The sequence below is a fragment of the Enoplosus armatus genome, chromosome 3, assembly GCF_043641665.1.
Source record: "Enoplosus armatus isolate fEnoArm2 chromosome 3, fEnoArm2.hap1, whole genome shotgun sequence".
Taxonomy (NCBI): domain Eukaryota; kingdom Metazoa; phylum Chordata; class Actinopteri; order Centrarchiformes; family Enoplosidae; genus Enoplosus; species Enoplosus armatus.
The window spans coordinates 965,001-987,667 of NC_092182.1; the positions used below are offsets into that span (position 1 = coordinate 965,001).

The 22,667-nt window shown below is 45.9% G+C and overlaps 1 protein-coding gene across 1 annotated transcript in view; it reads left to right on the forward strand.

Annotated features, from left to right (window-relative positions):
• Nucleotides 1-22,667, forward strand: part of epha8 (eph receptor A8) — a 101,531-nt gene that overhangs the window by 21,819 nt on the left and 57,045 nt on the right. Inside the window, exon 2 of the mRNA XM_070902052.1 lies at nucleotides 5,208-5,272. Coding sequence (XP_070758153.1) covers nucleotides 5,208-5,272 — 65 coding nt within the window. The remainder of the gene's footprint in view (nucleotides 1-5,207; nucleotides 5,273-22,667) is intronic.

Below are 22,667 nucleotides of genomic sequence, written 5' to 3' on the forward strand. Positions count from 1 at the left end.
GGATATATTTGTCCCTTTTTTCTTTTCTTTTTTTCTTGTCCTTTAATAATAGTGTGGCAAAGCAGAATTCCCTCGGCGCGTCGAGGAATGATTAAATCCACTTGCGACAGTACGCTGCTTTCATTATGTCACTTTGGTGGGCCGATGAAGAGCACTCAGAGGAGCGCAATTGGCGGCATCCATTTGTGACCTTGGCTACAGTGCGATGGGGCCGCCGTCGTCATCAATACGAGACGGCGGGACGTCGCCGGCGCCCTGAGGGAGGGAGAGGCGGAGAGAGAAGGCTGGTGGATGTGGGTGGGAGGGATGGATGGAGGGATGAGAGGATGGTGGCACTGGCCATCTGTCTATGTGTTCTGACCCACTGCCCTCCTCAGCGGCCCAGTGCTCAAATTAGGAGGAGTGACACACCAGCTAATTGAAACACGTGTGTGTGTGTGTGTATGTGTGTTGTGGGGGGGGGGGGGGGGAGCAACAGTCTTTGCGCAGAGAAATTAGAAGATCATGTGGCTCCACTTGGCAAGATTGTTGCGGAAAAATGCTCCAGTCTTATTAGCCTAAATCATGAAGTGGAGCCGCAGCACACAAGAGTGCTCTATCCCCATTACCAGGCTCCGCACTCATCCTGTTGGCCGCCGTGGATTGTGGGTGTAAACGCCTCTTGACCCGCAGGAAGTGACGCTTTCAGAACACAAAACTCTCTCTCCAAAAACAGCAGCAATCCGAGGTCGGCGTCGCCACGAGGTCCCGTCTCTCCGGTGTGCTTCTGTGCAGCTGAACGGGAGTTCTTCCTGTTGAAGTTCATCTCCTGAACGTTGGGTCAGCGCAGAATTATCACTGCAGTGGCCATCAACGAAACTTCATCCGGCCAAAGTTTCAATTTGTTTGTGGCCCGACGCCCACAACACTGATGGCATTCCCATCAGACTCAGCTGCACTTTGTGGTTAGCACTAATTAGCACGTTAGCATGCCGACACACTAAACTGACTACGGCAAGCATTGCCATTGTCACTGTGAGTATGTTAGCGTCCTACATTAGCCGGGCCTCGGTACAGCACTCACAGAGCCACGATAGAAGGTTGTTTTTTAGCTTTTAGTTTCATTGTTTTAGTTTTGTGCCATATTTACCGTATGGATCAGAGTCTCCACTCTCATCAACCTCGTTTTTCCAGCGACAGCGGGGAGTGCATTAGCTCTGATAACCACCCACCTTACACTGCTTTCCCAGCACACACAAAAAAAAAGAACAGCTACAGAACCACACATTTTTCTCAGGACTTACGTTCGTCAAGTGGCGAGAAACTCATTAGCTGGAGGATGTCGCCTCGCGTCTACTGGATGTGCGAGGAGGCGACTGCTTGCTAACACGTTAGCGTGTCAAGTCGGGCAGTAATATGAAAGGGTGGTCTGTCTTTTAGCCTGTTTCTGTAGTTCTTCTACTTCCTAGTGGAACAATGTGTATTCATGCAGCTTTAAAAGACGCAGGGGCCAGTTGATCCAAAAAAAAAAAAAAGGTATCTGGATCCGAATGATCTGGAAAGGATCAGGTAATCCGTCTTACTTTTGTACCGGTTTGTCAAAGAAAATTTGATTGGGATCACTTTTTAGGACGACCAAATGGTAACAACAGGTAACAGCCAGCAGGGGGCCCACTTTAAGAATAACAACATGCTCCTCCATTTTCAATACTTTTTATTTTTTTAACGTAAACTGACAAAACTGACCACTGACCAGATCTGACGAGGGATCCAGTTGTTCAAAACTACTTCGGACTGCTTCATCTCTGACGGTTGTTTCATTGCAAATAATATAAAGTGGTAAACGACCATTCGATTTAATACATTTTTACTTCATCACAGTGATAGCTAAACCAATCACGTGCAGAATGTAAATAAATTTAATTTAACTTAAATACAATTTAAGTGTATTCTTTCATCAATTCTGAAGTTTTTATGACATTTTGATCCAGAGTCCACCCTGCAGCTGGGATCAGAATGATCCTGGTTTTTTTTTTGATCAAAGTGATCCCAATCCTACTAAAAAGTTTTGAACAACACAAACAGATTAAAAACAGGAACAAACGACCCGTTTTTTTAAAGACCTGATCCGATCCGACAGCCGCAATCCCTTCGGATCGCTCTTGAACTACCGGCCCCTGGTGTTCGTTTGTCTCATCTTAGCAGGTGCAACGAAAGCTAACTGGAAAGCTGGCTGTCAGTCAAGCGTGGTGTGCTGACACAATCCGGAGAGGAGGTCTAATCAGGCAGCAGTGGAAACACCTGCGTGACTTGTGTTCCCTGGCTGTGCAGACGCTCGACGTGCTGATCACTGGGATGTTTTCCACAGATGCCAGAAGTCACTTTGTCAGTCACGCTGTGTTCCTCTTGATAGTTTTATCAACTTTTAAAAAGGGAGGGCGGGTTGGATACATGTCGTGAGTTCCTTTTTTTTTTTGCCAGTGGACAAAGAAACATCTACAAAACAGAAAATCTATGTCAAATCTTCCTTGAACTTTCGAGTTTGCAACATTTCCCAAGCAACCACGGAGCGATGCGAGGTGATCTGCGGGGTGCGCGTCTCATGCAAACTCGATCAGTACGAGTGGAAAAGTACGCGGAACGTGAACTTGGCCAGCTTGAGGGGGAGGAGGCCCGGGCCTTGCAGTTCACTCTCTGCTTCAAGGCGAAGATGTTGCACATTACAGCTTTAACATGCGGGAGAGACAGGAAGAGAGCAAGTGTCAGACAGAAAGATGAAGGATGAGAGACAGAAAGCTAAGAAGTGTGAACTGTTTCGTTAAACTCATTCTAATGTGAGGAACATCACTTGGCTGCTTGACAAGCAGCCCCGGGGCAGAGATCATATTAGCTGGAAGTGTTGAAGGGGAGACACACACACACACCTACTAGACCTGAAGATATGGACACTGCCAGTGGGTAAAATTAGTTTGAGTTAAAAAAAAAACTTCTTCCTCATCTGTCCATCCCTCTCTGTAAATATGCTGCCACTCAGATCTGAAGGTGCGTTCAGACAGAATGTCAAGTGAATTTTAGATGCAGCAAGATGCAAAGTCAATGGAAGGATGTGAGTGGGCGCAAAGCAGATGCAGATCCGCTCTAGGCGCCGCAAAGTGTGTGTGTGTGTGTGTGTGGGGGGGGGCAGGCAAAGAGACGTCTACATGAGTTGAACATGTTTCGGCATAAGTGAGATTTTCGCTTGTCTTTACACAGAGAGGAGAAGAAGAAAAAAGGCGAAAGTGGAGGAAAATTGAGTTTTTGGTGAGACCAGCTGTCACACAAACAGGCTCGCTTGTGGGAGAAGTTTGCCGTCAAGCTTTAAGGAAGTCAGGTTTAAGGAAGGTTGGGGCGGATGAATGGACCTTAAACCAGGAGATTGCTGTTTGTGTCCTGTGTGAAGCTGAAATTTTGACTTTTTATTTGAACCTGAACCATCATCTTTTCCTAAACTTAAACAAGTTTTTTTTCAGAAAGCCTCTCTAACATGGGATTTGAAGTGGTCGCAGTTTTAGTTAGATTTAGGCAGCAAAACTATTAGGTTAGCCTTTCTGGTAGAAAGCCTTGTCATTGTCATTGGCTGTTTGGGGCCAGTAAATATGCAAGTAACACAAGGTCAAAATTCACTTTGTCTGAAGACACCTTTACACACTGTCTGTGTTTAACATAAAACTTTGGAGTGTTGCAGGGATGGCGTGTTTTTGTAGGGACACCCAGAAGTTAGCATCGCCATTTAGGACTATTGTATAAAATAAGCTCTGTGGCAAAACAAAGGTTTATGATACTCGCACGTTTTGTTCAGCAGATAATCTTTAGGCTATAAAGGAACTACCGCACGGTCGCATTACTTCAACGTCACCACCGCTGAGCTTCACTTTGAAGAGAATATAAATAGATATAGATATATAGGCAGATAGACATAGAGTATAAACACAACGAGGCTGTAAAGGCGGACTAGTGAGTAGATGACTTTCCGTGTTCGGCATGAAGACGTTAATAACAACCTCTGTAGTCTCATTTAGCCGCTTGTTAGCGACCGCCTTTTTTAAGACACGTAAAAGCTTCAAAATTCACGAGTGGGGGGTATCGACTGACATATTTTATGTCGTAGAACAAAACATTGAAATCTCTTAAGCTTGTGTGTAACCACAGACCTTATTTCAGGCATCTAACCAAGAACCCACTGACTTCCAGACGAGGAAGCGTAAAAATGCTGACTCATTTCCGGGTTTTGGGACTCATTCCGGCAGCACTCGTCAATAAGCTCAAGTTAAGATCATGACGTTAACGCTTTGGACTTGACACATTTAATAATACAGTGAGGATTAAAGTAAAAATGTACACCTACTTCTTTATACTTAGTTAATACTTGGTTAAACATGTAGCTCAACTCCCTATATATCCCTATATATATGTAAGATGTTTTGTCTTATGTTATATATATTTATATATGTATATATAAGACAAAACATCTAAAATTGTTGTAAAAGGCGATGTCTGACCTTTTATTTTAAACGACAACAAATGGTACAGGCTGCTCTGGGACACGATGGCGTCAGAGATTTGTCAAATGATTTCTGAATTTTTGGCAGGTTGGCAATATTTAGTTAATTTCTCAACTTTTCTTCAATTCTTTGTCGTCCGTGTGGATTTATAGCTCGGGTTGTTGTTGTCATGCGCCCGTATGTTCTTTTGTACATACAAATGTCTCGAAAATGTATATATGTTGAGTTGTTGCTAATAACTTACAATAAGCAGTGCAGAGTTGCAGTGTGATCTGCAGGTGACTTCGACTCCATCGCATTGAAATCAGACGTGTGATGGATATTTGACAGTCGCCGGCGAGATTCTGTACCGCTTTCTGCTGCATCATTTAACTGTAAACGTTTTGTTTCCTGTTCTATTCTGAGCCTGGACCACCGAGGTCCCAGCTCCGAGGGCGGACCAGGTCAAGGTGACATCACACGCTGTGACATCCAGCACAGAGTTGCCGTGACAACCGCCCCGCCTCATCAGTCACACCTGTCAAGACAGGCGGATATGTGTACATGTGCGCCACTCTGTCGGGGTGCCGGTGCACGCAGAGGGTGTGTGCTGAAGGACAGGCTGGATGGGGGAGGATGGGAACAAACAATCCTTTAAAGTTCCATCACTTACCTCCTCTGTTGTTGTTTTGTTCTCTCTCTCGGCAGTGAATCTACTGGACACGACGACGATCACGGGAGACTGGGGCTGGCTAACGTATCCGTCACATGGGGTAAGAACTGAATGTCCACTGAGGAACGTTTTCACATAACAGCAACAGGAAAAATACATATTCAAGCCGCTTCTAAATTCAAATTCAACGACTTTCAAATGGAACTCCTATGTGTCGAATGTACCTCGAATCCAACGTGTAGTCGGCATCGTCACGTTCGCACAAACTCTCCCCCACAAAGCGATTTCTTATCCCATCTGAGGGCACACGAGGCGGTGGTTTCCCAGTTTGCTCATTAACTGGGATCCGGTTGTAACGCTGACAACCACAGGCTAATTACGTGTCCGTGCGTTGCAGCCAGACAACTACACGCAACGCTCGCCCTAATTCCAACATCAGCTACGACATCACTTTCAGAACTCTCCACATATTGGCAGCAAGGTGCACATCGCAGAAGGGGGTGGGGGGGGGGTGGAGAGAGATGATGAAAGAGAGAGACCGAGGTGACAGCGAGGGCACGGTGTTGCCACATTAGCATATTGTAATGCCACACGATGCCGCCTGGGGTGATGAATTAGGACTCCAGCCGCGATCTTTATAGCAGCGAGATGCCACCGTGTGTGTCCCCCCACCCCCACCCCCCCCCCCGACTCCCTCCGGCTGTCGGTGAAGTGGTAGAAACGTTCAACTCACCTCCGGCCCACGCAAACAGAAGGCGGCGTGATTGAACGGCGGCCAGGAGGAACAGATGGATTGTCTTTCAAGTTCCTGAGAAAAGAGCTGGAAGAATTGGATTAGAGTTTGGAGTGAAATGACTCCTTCTGCGTAAAATCAGCGTGAGAAGCGAATCTCCTCTGTCCTGACAGGCCCGTGTTATAACGCCCAGATTACATAAACCCGGCCCGTAGCGTTTCATTTAATTGGTTCAATATGCCAGAAATATTCCCTTCTAATTTGATGAGAGGCATTTTTTTTTTTTCTCCCGTACATGAAATGTTTGATTGAATGCATTTCAGCTCTGTGGCATTGTGGTGAGGTTACATAAGCTGCGCCGTCTTGCGCTGAATGGCGAGGACGTGGGGAAGACGAAGGCGAGCTGAATGATTTTTTGTTCTCATCAAGACAGTTTTTCATCAAGTGCTGATTCTACAGTGGAACACTCTTTGAGATGGTCCAAATCACTCCCTTGCGCTTCCACTCACTGTTGTCTCCATCAGTGGATCCAAATATGCAGATTGTTGCTTCTGAATGATAACGAGCAAGTTCAACCCGCCCAGTTGTGAAAGAGCTGGCAAAACAGTAGATTTCCAGGTGATGGTAATGAATAGTTTTATTGCCAACAGGGCAGAGAGTGTATATATTTCGTATGATGCAGACTCCAACTGTCTAAGTCAAGGTGGCAGAGTTTTGAAGGTTAGCTCACAGAAAAAAAAAAACCTTTGCTTCTTGCCTCAACTTGATTTTTTTTTTAACAGTCAGAGAAACGCTGTTTATATAGAGTGCAACAGGTATGAGTCCTAAAACCCGGAAATGAGTCAGCATTTTTACACTTCCTGTCCCCTCGTCTGGAAGTCGATGGGTTTTTGTTCAGATGCCTGAAATAAGGTCTGTGGTTAACATGAGTTTAAGAGATTTACACGTTTTGTTCTACGACATAAAATACGTCAGTAGACACCCCCACCCCTAAAATGCTAAATGAGACTACAGAGGTTGTCGACTACTCACTAGTCCGCCTTTACAGCCTCGCTGTGTTTACACTCTATATATCTATATCTATCTATATTCTCTTCAAAGTGAAGCTTAGCGGTGGTGACGTTGAAGTAATGCGACCGTGGTGTAGTTCTTTTATAGCCCAACGTTAGCTTTTTACTTCTGGCGATTCCATTTACGCTTCAAAAATCATAAAAGTGGTGTTCAGTAGTGAAGATTATCTTGCTGAACAAAACGTGTGAGTATCATAAACCTTTGTTTTGCCACAGAGCTGATTTTTTGCAATAATCCAAAATCCCGTGGAACAATCCCATTGGCTTTTAGTCGAGGGGAACCAGGGGCGACGCTAACTTCTGGGTTTGCCTACAACAACACGTCACCCCCTGCAACAACTCTATTCTGTAAGTGTGCTTTGGGGGCAAATGATTTATTGATAAAAGCAGAGCACAAAACACTTTTATGCAGGGCATTGCAGAACAGTTTTAATGTAAGATTATGTGAAATATGGGCTCCGAACGGTGCCTGCCAGCTGCCCGAGATCGGCAGCATTTCCGGCATTCGGTACATCTGCCATGTTGAGATCAAATAGTCTGTGTACAGATTACTGTGCACGCCACATTACTGCTCACGCACAGAATTAAGATTGCTTACATTGTGACCGCTGACAGCGCTAGTGTGTGTTCTGACAAGCCATTTATTCTGGGTGCACGCTACACTGGAGGAGCTGCATGTGGGAGTTTGATTTACTTGCAGCGGTAAGTGCTGCTTGTAGACCGGGGTATTCAGCTCGATAATGACGCACTGAAAATGATTCTTCAGCAAAGCTATCAGACCAGCAGCAGCACTGTGTAGCTGTGGGCCCGCTTCGGCTTTTCTCCCCCCCCCCCCCCCCCCCCCGCCACGCTGGCTGGAAACCAGAAAAGCAGCCACGTCTGATGGCTCGGACCCAGTGCTTTTGCTAAAGAATACATTTATACTTCACCTTAAACTGAACTGACTAACTGTAAGGGATGGGACAGCTAAAGCTGACATGAGGCTCCTGCATAACATTGACGTGTTATCACCTAATAGAGCCTATGAAGTTGTTGACTTGTGTTACCAAACAGTTGCCAATGAATCTAAGACCAGCATTCACTCTGGATCTGGCTCTTTAGCTGCTGAATGCTCCACTATGTTCACCAGCCAGTGGCTAACTGTGTCTGTCTGCTCACTTGCTGCTGCGGCAGGTAGCGTGCAGTGGGCTTACCAAAGATTTGTTGCTGCCTGATGCTGCTGGAAACAAGGTGGATGAGAGCGGTGGGAGTGAACTGAAACGGTAAAGTTGCAAAAACCAAAACGGCGACACTGAGGGGGACTGCAGAGGTGGTGAGGATTTCCTGTGGTGACACCTTACACATCCATTGTTAGAGGTATATATTGTATATTGGGCTCATTTCCAGCTCTATATTTTTATTCTGGGACTCCTGTAGAGCAGCTTCGCACGATTCACAGTTCAAAAAGCAACCTCCAAACACCTGAAGAGTAGTTCCTGAGCAGAGCGCTCCAGTAACTCAGACAGACCGAGCGAGTGGATGAATACGTCCCTGTACTTGGTGGGCGGTGCTGTGGCTGAGTGCCGGTGACTGTATAGTTGTGACATCACAACCTTGCGGGAGTCCCGACGGCTCGTTTAAAGGCGCAGTGTCTGAATACTGTGTTTCATTTCTTCGTGGACTGAGCGTTCTGATGCTTTCCCAGTATTTATACAGCACCCAGAGCTGCTTTATGACCAGACAAGACGTGGATGTCTCACTCTCTACAACATGGGACCTTTAAAACTAAATGATTGCGTAGTGTGGCTTTAACGTTGACTGATCTCTTCGCAGCCTGTATGGAAAGGAGGAAGCAACCAGTAGCTCTTTTAAGATTCATATGTCATGCGAGTGTCGTGTTAAGAGACTTCTACGTGAACCTTTACCTTAAACACTATTTACACTGTGGCTGATGCGTGAGGTGCCTCACAGTATATATATATTTGTGTGTGTGTGTGTGTGTGTGTGTGTGTGAGGAGGTGAGAGGAAAACATTGCTGAGACCTCATGGGTTCTTTGATAAATGGATGTTTTGACAGTGTCTCACACTCTCACACACACATTCACACATACAGCACACATATAAGGTCATTTTTTTTTTTTGCCGTCCCGACAGTTTACAGTGTTATGGAATGTGCCGTGCGAGCAGCATCAGTTTTTTCAGCTGCCCTCTGCTCCGGGCAGCGGCGGCGGCGGCTCTTTGATGGTCTTAGGCGGAGAAAATACAACCGCAGTGGAAGGGAAAGATGTTGTCGCGCAAAGCTGTTATCGCTTGGTGCTGAGAGGGACTCGCGCCATGTTTGGATCCCGCAATACCATGCAAAATGTACTATTACATAAGAAACACATCAAACTGGGCTCTGCTGTCTCCCCGCAAGGTTCAGTAATGTTATTTTTACATTGAGATGTTGTTCTGGAGGGGACACACATGTCACTGTGAGCGAGCGAGGCAGAGGTGAGAGAGGAGAGAGAGAAGGAGAAATAAATAGAGAGGTTGCCCACAGGGAATACAAGAGGAAGGAGCGTCAAGTCCACGCTGGAAGGAAGATGGATTAAAATTGTCAGCGTGTACTTTCCTGAGTGTGAAGTCATTTTCAGACAGAGGGCCAGAGGTCGGGGAGAGGCTTGTCCAAACTGCAGCCCAGAATAACTGCTTTTTTTTTTTGTTGTATTTTATTGCGCTCACTTGCCACACCAGTTCCTTTTTGCATTTCGGCATATCTTCAAAGCTGAACCAATCAATATTTGGATGTTAAAAATTGGCCAAATGACTGCGTAATATGAAAGGAGTATGCAGCTTGGCGGAGTGTTTCAGCATCTTTGCTTTGGGGGGGTTGTTTTTTTTTTTTTTTTTTTTACGGCCCACATATGTACTGTTTTTAACCCTGTAAAGCCTGAACCGTGAAACAATTGCCAGAAAATTATAATTTTTTTGAAACTGGAGTGTTTATTGAACATTCTGACAAATAAAAAAAAGAAAAGAAATTAAATATCAATTTGCATATATGAGTTTTAAATTTGTGTCATTTTTGTACAAAAACATATAAAACACAACATTTTGAACCCATTAAACTTTGAGTTTCAATGCCATCCTTTCTCACATCAGGGGGCACACTAGAGGTTGGCCTTTTGCGGGGGGGGTTCCTCATGCTTTTGGAGAGGATAGTGGTCTGCCACACTTGATTTTGCCCTTTCCTGCACTTGTGAGAGAGGTACCAACAGCATGGGTTTCTGCCTGGGCTTCAATTCCTTCTGGTGCACTGCATGTGTCTGATTGTATACATCAGGTTTTTCAGGGAAAAAAAAATCACACTGATGATGTAGAGGTCTCAAAAACTCATGTATCAGATATGATACAGGGAAACGTTCAGCAGCGAAAGACAGATTTGGTTATCGGGAGCTGGTGGAGACCAACACAGAGCTGAAACTGGACTTGGTACTGACTGACACAATGTCAGGCAGTCAAGGCAGTAAATCATTTAACGCTCACATGAGAGGGGAAAAAAGAGGCCGAGACATCAGCGAGGTGGGAGTTTGTACTCCAGGAAAGATGGAGGGATGGAAAAGGATGGAGAGAGAGAGAGAGAGAGAATATTTCAGCAATATTTCGGCCGGATTAAAATGTTTCCTGGAAAATAGCTGAAGATTGTCAGCTCGCACTTACTGTTCAATCGATGGAGTGTGTCTGTGTGTGTGTGTGTGTGTGTGTGTGTGTGTGGCTTAGGTCTTTATTAACACCCTGACCTCTCCCTCTATGCCAGTCTCGTTTAGATGACATCATGACAGATCACGTCTTCCACTCAAGGGGCTTCTTTCCATCCAATTTATTCAGGCAACGGTGAGGACGCCCGTGGGCTGTCCCAGGAGCGTTTTCTCTCTCGCACTCTCTCTCTCTCTCTCTCCCTCACACACACACACACACACACACACACACTCTCTCTCATTTTCTCTTGGAGCTTGTCAGTTAGGGCAGGAAGACTTCATTATCCTCCAGTCCGATCTATGTTGGCCATGACAGGTTCATCCACCGGCCACGCCACAATCGATACAGCTGACAGTACACTGTGTGTGTGTGTGTGTGTGTGTGTGTGTGTGTGATGATTAACGTGGGCCGTGGAAGCCATGATGTGGATGAGCAAGTGATGAGCTGAAGTGTCAAAAGCCCACAGTCTGTTGCCATTACTAACTATTTCTCCAACTCCCTCTTCCTCTCTCTCACACTCACACACACACACACACACACGGTATTTGCATATTACTATCTCATAACATGCAGTGCCTTCCACTGCTGGTTCTTAAAGATGAGTTTTTCCAATGGCTGGAAAAGACCAAGCAAGGAGCTGCAGGCGCCATGCAGGTGAGTCACAGCGCAGAACAGCTGGATGGCGACGTAGTTGTACTCTCAGTGTTTCACCATCTGAACTTCTAATAGCAGATTTCTGTCAAATGAGCTGACGATCGCAACCTGAAGCGGTTTTAACGCCCAAGGCGGCCTGGGCCTCGGACGAGTAGAATAGAATCTCTCATTGAACGTAGCGATTCCGCGTAATCGTTCATGGCTTGCAGAATTGAGGCCCCCCAGAAACGCTCCCACCGACGCGTGTTGATACCAGGTCTGAACAGGGTGTAAGAGACGCAGGCATAACAAAGTGAGAAAGTGTCTGTTGTCCATCTCCCCGAGTGTTTAGGCCTGTAGGGCCTAGTGGCTCCCGACGGCCTCAACGTGGCGCTGGTCACGTCTCACCATCGTACCCCATTCGTAATTCTTTTTTTGTTTTTGTTGTGTTATTGTAGTAACTGTCTCGTCAGTTTACATGATAAATGAGCTGGCCCAGATGTTTTCTCTGAGTGGGAGTGTTCACTCGGCTTTGACTTTATCCAGCAAGGTTGACCATCAACGCTGATTGTTATCATTTCACAGGAACAGAAAGTGTCTAATTCAGATTTTGTGAGGAGGAGCAGATGCAATTTGAAGTTTTGTGGGGGGTGAAAGAGAAAAGTCACTGAGAAACACTGAGGCACTGCGACACATACAGAAGAACAGTGTCTTTGACTGTAACTTCATATTTGATTTTACTTTGTTTTGCTAGAAAGAAGACTGAAAAGGGGAAAAAAAAAAACACTTAACTCAATTTTGAACTATTTGTAATTTCTGACATTCTATTGAAATGAGTTCTGAGAGACAGAAAAAAGAAGCCTGACAAACAAATGTTAGTGCCGTTTTTCTCCTGGGTGCCTTTCTGCTGCAATCAGCAGGACCATCCCTCTGCTCTGATCACACACTTCCTCAGCACACCTTCAGCTAGTTCTTGAACTTCCTCTGCTGCCCTCCCGATGACCGTCCGCTGCGGCGTAATTGGCCATACAAGCTCTCATGAGACAGCGGCGTGGCCGACACAGCACAGCTGCTGCCGGCCGACGGTGGAGCTAATGCGCCTCTGCAGCTGCTCTCTGGAACCACCTCACTTAATAAACATGCCAGGTGAAGGCAAAGATGTGCTGCAGGTGCTGGATCACTGGAGGGGCGATGCGGCGTCTGTAAAACCAGCAAGAAGGAGTGTGAGTGTGTGTGTGTGTGTGTGTGTGTGTGTGTGGATGCCGGCAGCTCGGTAGATGGTAGCCTTGGCATGGAGATGAGCCGTCTTGATTTGAAAGATCTTGTGCCAGAGCTTGCCCCAAAAGGAAGCTCGAAGCCAGCGTGATCCGGGTTCGGATTTCCTGATGAGCGCTGCAGTCCTCAGAGGGGGAAAAGTGCCCAGGTGTTTGAGAGATGTGAGGCAGACAGACCACCTCAGCCTCCGCGGGGTTTGACAGACAGCTCTATTCTGCTGTCGGCTTTAACAGGAGCAGCAGGGATGATCTTTTTGAAATGAAATGATCTGAAATGGGCCTCAAGTGTGGCGTTATCTCCCTCCCTTGCAGCTTCTCGAGGGCTTGTAGACTTTTGGCTGCTGCACCGGCTACAGTATGTCTTGGTTCTCATGTAGCTTTGTTTGACCTTAGATTGGGAGTTACGCTATCATAAATAATAATAATAATAAAAAAAAAAAAGGTATGCACCATAGAAGTTAGTTACAACTTCAGTCCAGCTGTTTTCTATACCCTGGAGCCTATCTCATCTCACACTGGGTGAGCTCCCACCGTGGATAGGTTGTCATCCTCAGGGGTGACACATTTAGGGCCCTATTCAAACCATCTATAGCACATGGTCTAAAGCGCATTTCCCCTTTTGCTAGTCAAACGGCGCATAATCTGGGCGCAACATGAAGCCCAAAGGTGTTGTATTTAGGGTTGTATTTGTATTTAGTGTCATCTCCCATACCCTTCAAAGCCGGGTGTTAACTGATGGCGAGGAGGAGGAGGAGGAGGAGGAGGAGGAGAGCCTGCTGCGCGTCCCTGTGAGTGTAACAAGGGGTGGCTAAATTGTGCCGGGGCTCAGGTCTCAGGTTTTCGCTGTCTTAATAATTCAAACAACAACACATGCTTTCTCCGTAGCTGTAGAGATTGTAGGCCTAAATGAGGTTATCGGCTGACTGGTTAATGCCCCCGCCCTCCTGCCTGTCGGTCGGACTGTGGGAGGAAACCCACGCAGGCGCTGGGAGAGCATCCAAGCTCCACACAGGAACGCTCCGGCAAGGCGAGGTGAGCACAGTTACAACGTGGAGTTCAGATGTAACTTGGAATGTGCTGAGCAGGTGTAAAGTCATTCCTTGCTGAGAGTAACATTAGAAGAACCAGACCATAGTTTAGCTTATGGCGGACTTCTACCTCATTCATCATCATCACCACCACTATTTCCAACCTGCAGATTATCTGTAAAAGGGAGGGGGGGGGGCACAAACCACAGCTTATTTCAATTTTCTTTTAATAGCGTTTGTTTCGGAAGCAAGTGAAAGAAAGACGCACCTTGTTTTCAATACTATTTGGACGCAGGGCTGCAGAGCGATGAGGTCGCGTATCTATTTGCGGCGATGTGAGGATGGTGGAAACGCAGGAAACCTCGTTTTCATACACCTAGGTTGCAGGTAAGCCTGCAACGAACAGATCCGGTTGCGCGGTGAAAGTCGTTTTGCTGAGAGAGCTGAAGTTATCAACGTCCCCTAATGTTGTGCCTTCGTAATAATGACAAGCCAGCAGCAAGATGTAGCTCGGCTAGCAAGGCCAACACGAAATTGTTACGTTGTAAGCCAGTTGCAGCACAGTACATTCAACATTCGTTCATTGTTTCGGGCCACCGACGTTAAAAATCCTACATTTATGTAAAACCACATCTTGCAATGAAATCAACGCATTACACATCCGAAGAGGGCCGAGTCATGATCGGTTTTTAACCCTAACCCTCTCCATCTTTTGAATGACCGACCAAGGTTGGCTCGCGTTCCCGCCCGAGATCTATCACAGTCCCTTCTAGCTTCCTTCGGCCAGTTCTTTTCCTTTACCTCTTGGCTGGCCCTGCCCCAGTAGCAGCCATAACCACAAAATATAACGTGAAAGAAGAAGAAAAGAAGAATCCTTGGCTAACCTGCTACTCACTGCCAAAAGTCTGGGAACAATGGCGTCGACTCGGTGACGGGCGTAACAGGAATTACTGTACAGAAACAGCCCACCTTCTCGCTGATGGTCTCGTGTGCTCATGCAGGTCGTGTCAAGGCATCGGTATTCATTTGCGACTGTTTCATAACCAGTTTAGAAACTCCTTGTAGCTGCTTCAACAACCTGTCCGATGGTACAACTGCTCGTAGCGGCGCGGAACTCCGAAATGACTTTAATATGAATTGATAGAACTAATAAACACGATGGTTGTAATTGTTTAGTGTGTGTGTGTGTGTGTGACAGTTATTGTTGACTTTGAATTGCTCAGTGCTCAGCTGGTGCAACAGGCTGTTGACGTTGAAGAGGTTGGTTCAGACTCTCAGCGCTGGTGCTAAGCTGCTGAATGGATGCAGTGTTTCCTGGTGACGCAGGTGGATCGTATGAGGGAATGAAATACTTTGGAGACCCGAAAACCGAATGGGACGCTCTCTCCGAATGCTCCCAGCTGACGTGCCGGAGGCCAGGAGGTGAACAGGGGCCATGAACACACACACGATGTTGCCCTCCGTTGTAAAAGCACACACACACACACACACACACACACACACACACACACACATAAACTGCATTACACAGTTATTTTAAAAGCCTCGGAATATATTCTTTTTATTCCTCTTTGTTAGGATGTTTTCATCTTTTTGCACGCGCACACACACACGCACACACACACACACACACACACACACTGTCCTGTAAGAATTGCATCTCAGAATAGATAGCAATTACACCATCTCCCCCACTGATCCCAGACCAGTGCAATTAACACTCCTATTCCAGAAAGGTTATCGCTGTCAAAGAGCCCACAGACAGACACGCACACACACACACACACACACACACACACACACACACACACACAGAGGCAAAGTTATTAAGTCTGTTCTGGTTGTGTGGCTGATAGTATGAGAGGCAGAAAGGTGTTGGGCAGAGCCTGATATTTCCACTGAGTTAATATGCAGACCTGTTACTTCACATAGAGCCCAGCATTAAGCCTGGAAATGCCACCAGCGAACACACACACACACACACACACACACACGCTGTGTGTTCCGCAGCCATCACACCCCACCGACTATCTTCATCATCCTCTTTCTGTCCTCCCTCTCTGTCATTCTCTCTCTGTCTATGAGTTCTAAAGAAACCTCCATCAAACGTACTAATCTGAAATTGGATCTCTCAAAGAAGACACCCGTCTTCGGCTTTGTCTTGTCTTCCTTTTGACGTCTCTTCTCCCTAAGACACAGCGTGTTGTCTGCAGCTTCTGCGCGCTTTAATGCAAGAGAGAGAGAGGGAGAGAGAGAGAGAGAGAGAGAGAGTGTAGTAATTACAAGCGGCTGGATTATCCCATAATCTGATAATTACGTGCTGAAGTCTGCCAGGTACTGCAATACTTATTGGACTGATTACTCATTAAATTACAGAAATGTATGAGGAGAAAGGGACGTTCTGATCTTCTGTTAATATGAGTGAATGTGGGTTTTAAAGCGGTCGTAATAAAGTCCCATGTATAATCCTTTCAGCAGACAAAACAATCCCACCTCAAGGTCCACTTACTAGCTTCTACCGGCGCTTTCAGCCGTATCGCGCCGCGCTCCTCAGAGGATGGAGTTTGCTCAGTTGTCATGGAGATGGACCTAGCCGCTGTAATGTCTTCATCCACAGCACTTTTAGGACTCCTCGTCCGCGTTGGCTAGTCAAGTTAAGCATGAAAGTTACAAGAAACAGATATCTATGAGGACCACCTGAGACGGCTACAAACTCGGGCGTCGGGCGTGAACTCTGGTGCCCGACTTTTGATCATTTGTCACAACAACACATCTATGATGAATAATGATATAATGGTATTTACAATGATAAATGTTTATTCAAGGTTATACACATTTCGACATGGTGGCGCAGTGGTTAGCAAGGTAGAGCAGGTCCCCCCCCTCATGTCGAAGCGTCCTCGAGCAAGACACTGAACCCTAAAGTTGCTCCCGATGGAGGCCAGCACCTTGCGTGGCAGCTCGGCCGCCATCGGCGTGTGAATGTGTGAATGAGACCTGATGTGCAAAGCTCTTTGGGAACCGTTAAGGTTGAAGAGCGCTATATAAGTGAAGACCGTTTACTGTTATAGCTCAGTTCCAGCAAGTAGACTGTGTAAATTAGTCTGGAAAAGTAACAAGTCCTGCAAGGGGGCTTTGCCACTTGAATGTAAATATATGTCATTTTTTTGGGGGGGGGCATTTGCTGAAATGACTGATCATGCAGTGACATAGAAGGTCTTTTCTTGCCATTATTACAGTACACACCTACCAAACCCGGTGGGAGGAATATGCATTAATATAAAACGTTTTTACAAAAAGGAGAAGGTTTAAGTGGTAATAAATAGCTCAGATTTGCATTTTCCGGTGCTGATCATGCTGTGACTTCGATTACTGAACCCTAAATTGCACCTTGTGAATGTGTGAATAAGACCTAAGTGTGAAGGCTGAAAAGCGTCATAGAAGTGAGAGCATTTTGACTTGTGGCCCGACGTTGTCTTTCTCAGCCAAAGTGAACCTAACCACATGTAGGATGCAAAACGCCCCCTAAACGCCCCACCCCCACCCCCTGCCTACAGTTATTTCATTTTTAATTTTCATTTTAGTTGGAAGAATATACATATATACACCCTAAGCTTTTTTTTTTCTTTTAAATGAAAGCCAAGAACCAAGCAGCCAGTTCCACACACTCTGGCCCTGGCCCTGTCAATCACACGTGATTTAATATAACATTATTAAATGACAACGTAAGTGTGCACAGTGGATGTGTCTGTTGTAAATAGACATGATTAAAATGATGTGTCAACTATTGATGTCAGTGTGAGGCTTCCTCCAGGATGAGACAAAAAGAGGACAAGTAAGGACAGTGAAGGTCACTAATACCAACAAGCTCCCTGTAACCCGCGGAGTGCTTTGTTTTCTTTTTCATGAAAAGGTTGATGAGTGCAACACGAGTTTTGTTTGTGTGGTCTGGAAAGTCTTGGGGCGAGTCTTGTTAGAAATGAAACATAGACGGCGCCGTGAACGTCGAGCAGGAACATTTTCCATCAGCGCACCAGACTCCCTGCAAGAATCTGTGCATTTACACTGCCTTCAGCCTCCTCAGAAACAACAATGATGAATAGAGCCTTAAACAGGCAACTCCCCTTCTATTGTCCCTCGCACCAGCAGCACATAATCGTCTCTCTTTTCAGCCCGTTTTTGTTAATCAATCTTTCATTCTCTCTTTCATCTTTTTTGGCATCCACTCTCTTTCATATCATATGTTATGAATAGACCGAAATTGATTTCATGCTACAGGGCCTCAGTCTCGTACGAGAGCAGACCGCAAGATTTAGACGCGTTAAAAAAATAAAATAAAATAAAATAAAAAAATGCAGTCTTTCATTCTGCTTAACACAACAGCTTCTCTGATCTCCAGGCAACTCAGACGGCAACTTGGTGGGAACGCTAAATGGGCTGAATAAAACAAAAGAGACTGAGATTAAAGAGAGAGAGGGAGTGCGGAGCATCAGAGGAATCAGAGGAATCGAGGAACGTGGATCAGACGTGTATTAATTGGTACAAAGAGTCAAAAGAGGCTGAGCCGTTTGACTGCGTGACCCCAGAACATCCCGATTGGAAACACAATTAGCAGCAAATGAGAAGAAACTATCACCAGGCTGGATTTAAAGCTTTTTTTTTTTTTTTTTTTTTTTTTTTTATCTTTGTTTGTATTTTATGTAATAAAGATAGCGATGATATCAGTATAATGTCAGTTCACTCGGGGCGCTCTGGAGGGATCAGAGGACTGAGGTACGGATGAGTCACAGCATCGCAGGTTCATATTTAGTGCACTGGTAACAACACTGAGCTGTCTTATCCCCGCATCCTGTCTGTTTTTCACAGCAGTGACTTACAAATGCGATGACGACATGGTGAGAAGAAGCCCGCCCCTATTCTCAGGACTGTGGGGGCGGGATAATTTACACCTTTATCATTCTTATTGGTGCATGTGGTTTTGCGAGGTCACATTTCAACCTGACCAGTGAAGTGAAAACACCTGTGCAGGTGTGCATGGCCTTTAAGGAAGTTATTAAACTGTATTTTGATAAGTAATAAAATGTGACAAGAACTTGTCAACATAAAGTCCAGCTGGGCCTTAGAGGAGCCCCAGGTCCTAAAACATTTGTTAACGTTCATTAGCAGTCCGGTTCACTATAACTATTTCAGCCGCCATTGTCCGCCCCTCCAGAGCTAAAGTATAGGGGGGGGGCTTCACCTCCAGGACACGGAGGATCAAGTTCTGTTCGTCTTTTTTTTAACAGTAAAAGCTGTAAGATTCTCGTAAGCGTTCTCTTTTGCGGGGATTAATAACTTCAAATGACACGTGAGGAAACCAGCAACAAGCACGCAGGACGCGGTGGACAAGATGGAAACGTTGTGGGGGAACGAAGCGCGGCACTTTTAGGGCCCACGCCTCCGTTTCGTCTGAATTTAGTTTGATTCAGATGATTGAAACGCCGTCGCTCGATTTCCGGGTTTTTCCGCGCGCTCGGGACTGCCTGCGGTGCGTGAGGAAACAGATTTTGCTTTCCCGCCACGTCTGATTCCTCCTGATGAGACATCCGACATGAGTTGACAGGCAGGAAACAGATGTGCAGTTTACAGCCAATTAATCTCTCTTGCTCTCTCTTTCCGTTGTACTTGACTGTCTCTCCCTGTCTGACACGCATATCTGCTGCATGCTGCACTGTAAAGCGCCGCGTTTCCGTTGTCGTCGCGATAGGAAACGTGCCCTGCTGATTCTCTCTGACTTCTCCTTCTTCTTCTTCCCTGTCTTGTCTGTCTGCTGAGGACAAGCAGAAAAGATTTCCATTATTTGCACGACTTAACAACAACCAATCTCGCCCCCATCATCGCCGCTCACCGAAACAAACCTCCTGACGGCCTGCCTTCGGCTGCTGGGATTTTTCCACTCACACGCATTACGGGGAGGGAAAATGTAAGATTTGCCAGGAAAAGGGGATGGAAAAAAAGAAAAGAAAAGAAAAGGAGAGGGTTGAGAGTGCAGCGATGGCAAGACGGGAATAATGAGGGAGATAGAGAGGTTATACACCCCACTAATTAGCCGAGGTCTTCACAAGTTCAAGGACGGTTTCAATTTAGCTGATAAAGATGAGAGGATGAGGAAGGGAGGGAAGGGTGAGATGGGTGAGACTTCCTACATCTTAATTATCCCAGTGGTTTTTGGCTGGTGGTGCTTTGGGGAGTGTGTGTGTGTGTTGGGGGCGCGGGGAGGGGGGGGGGGGGGGGGAGCAGGGTGAGTTGGGGCTGAGGAGAGAAGTAATGCCCAGTCGTGTTATCCGTGGCGAGTTCAGCTGGGCACGGCCAAAAGCTTCCCGGGGGTCGACACTTTCCCTTTCAATTACTCTGGCCACTCGCTCAAGGATCCGCAGCCCGGGAGGATCACGGGTAACACCGAGGGGGGAGGGGGGGGGGTGTTAAACGCACACGTCTTCATTTATACATGCATACAAATAGGAGACAAAACAATCAATGCAGTGTATTGCTGAAGGTTGAAATGTATTGTGACCATGATTCAAGAGAGCGCCAGTTTTTGGGTCTGGTGAATACCAATGTTCGACACCCGGCACACCCTTAACCTGTAATCCTCGCTCAGCTCATCTGAGGGAGGGAGATTGGGAGAATTGCTTTTCTCTTGGGTGGAGGAGGAGGGAGGAAGTCATATAGTTTGGCACTGAGTGAGTCACTGGTTCTGTTTACATCCGCTGAGATATTTCTTTTTCATTATTGCTTTTTTTATTATTTATTTTTTTATCCAGGAAATGAGCACCATTCTCTTTTCCAGCAGCAGCCCGCTTTACATTAACACACAGGGCTGGTCTTGCCCCCCACCATCTTAAAAAGGTGCGTTCAGGGTGCTTTAGTATTGTGCTTCCATAAAGTTTGGGACTGAGAGAGACAGATTTAAAAAAAAAAGAATGGTCAGATTTGGACAAATGTGGTTCAAGCTTCAGAGAGGCTCAGGCCTACATTTCCCACAATGCATGTTGTCTTTCATTAGATCTAGAAATGCTGACGTCTTCCAAAAACTGCTCCCAGTTTGATCTGATCATCATCAGGGTTACTCTACACAGTTTCCACAGGCTCAGTAGTCTTCAAGGCGAGTAAATCCAAGCCCAGTAAATCAGACCTTTATAAGTAAAATCCCTATACAGTGTCCCTTTAATATGATGTAATTGGTGTTGAAATTCTGTGAGCAATCTAATAGAATATTACTTGAGAAGAGAAAAGCTGTTTTGATTTGATGGGAGGAGGAGAAGGGCGGGATTAATTCATTAATTTGTGATAGCTTTATTGGTTGGATTTTTATGCCTTCTATTGCATGATGAGGTAAACCCTGAAGACCCAGTGAAATAAAAAAAAATACAATTTCCAAGTAATCCTAGGGTTAGGGGGATTACTTAACCTGGTTCCTAATAGTCCTCTTCAGCTCCAACTCACTCTAAACCACGCCCACTTTTGAGGGAGCCAATCAAATCCCGGGACAACTTGATTAAATCCCTCCGTGAAGCGTACATTTCACTGTCACATTAAGGAGGCTAAAGATGCTCTAAGTGCAATCCAACACTCCAGTATCCTGCTCAGACTTCAGCACTGGCAGGTTATGAATTAGTTTGGTAGCCCCCCCCCCCCCGGCCCTACTTGGTCACCTCCTCGGTCTATGCCAGGTGCCTGCCCTGTTTACACAGTCCCAGTCTGTCAGTTCTACTGGTGGCCACTGTGCCGCAGCTATAAAACTTTGTCTCTTTTATTGACTGATATCCTATTGTTTTATCACTCTGGATGACCTTTGTGTCATATGCAAATGAGAAGAAGAAGGTTGCTCTCGAAATAATTGAGCCCCTGCAGTTTGGGTTAAGCTGTTTGCATGAACTTTTGACCCCCTGCAACTGAGTCTGCAATGGATGACTTCGAATGGAGTCCGCCATATGACTGCGCAACTGGATTTGCAGTGACGATGACCTGATGTTCCAGTCTGGAGCAAAGAGCCGCACAGCTAGCATGGCTACAAACCTGAACAGAAGCCATCTCAAACACTTTGAGCAATACACAGGAACAGTCAGTTGGAACTCCCTTTAGTCGCAAAAACTGAGTTATTCTGAAAAGGCGTTGACCCTTTGACCCTTTCAGACAAAGCAAAGACCATTAAACTACTGAACTGAAATGAGCACGGATGTATCCAAGTCGTATTGTATACTGATTTGGACTTCAGATTGACTGATTTGACTGTTTATCCAGGGCCTGACAGTTAAAGTGACAGCTTGCTATACAGTTCCAAGTCTGTCTTCTCAAAAATGACATGCAAATCAATGCGTATGTAAATGCTTTGTTTATGTTTGTTCTGTTTGTGAACACAGGAATAAAAATAGACCGACTAAGACTATGACTAGGGCTCGGATCTGTACATGGAGACTGTTTTCAACCATCTTGTCCTACACTGCAACACTGCTGCATTCAAACAAATCACAATTTTAAACGTAATCTTGCCGTGCGTCCCACTACAAGAAATCTGGGCACTTTCGGGGCCCCCCATCAGTAGAAAGAGGTCTTTGGGATAGTTCAGCTTATGTTTCCTCACAATAGAGTGTTGATGACATATTTTTGTAAGCAAACCCGGGAAGTTAGCATCACCCCCGGTTCTGGGTTTTAGGACTCTGGACCCTGCAGCACTGTATAAACACAGAAGTCGAGCGGGGCAGACTGCGTCCTGTGACGGAGTTTGCAGGGAGGTGTTCGCACGCACGTTAACACATTTAGAAATGCCAACACATACATCACTTCCCGTTCCTACACATAATTCCATTTTTGGCCGCTGGCGGCATTCAGTAAACAATGTAAATGCAATCACATACATGAGGGGTATCTCATTAAAGGAAACTGTGTCCCGTTGGCATTATGTTAAGTGAATTCCAACATGCGGAAATGTAGAACACACGACTGCACGTTATGCATGTTAATCCCGAGTTTAGCACGATTTAAATATGAAGCTCTT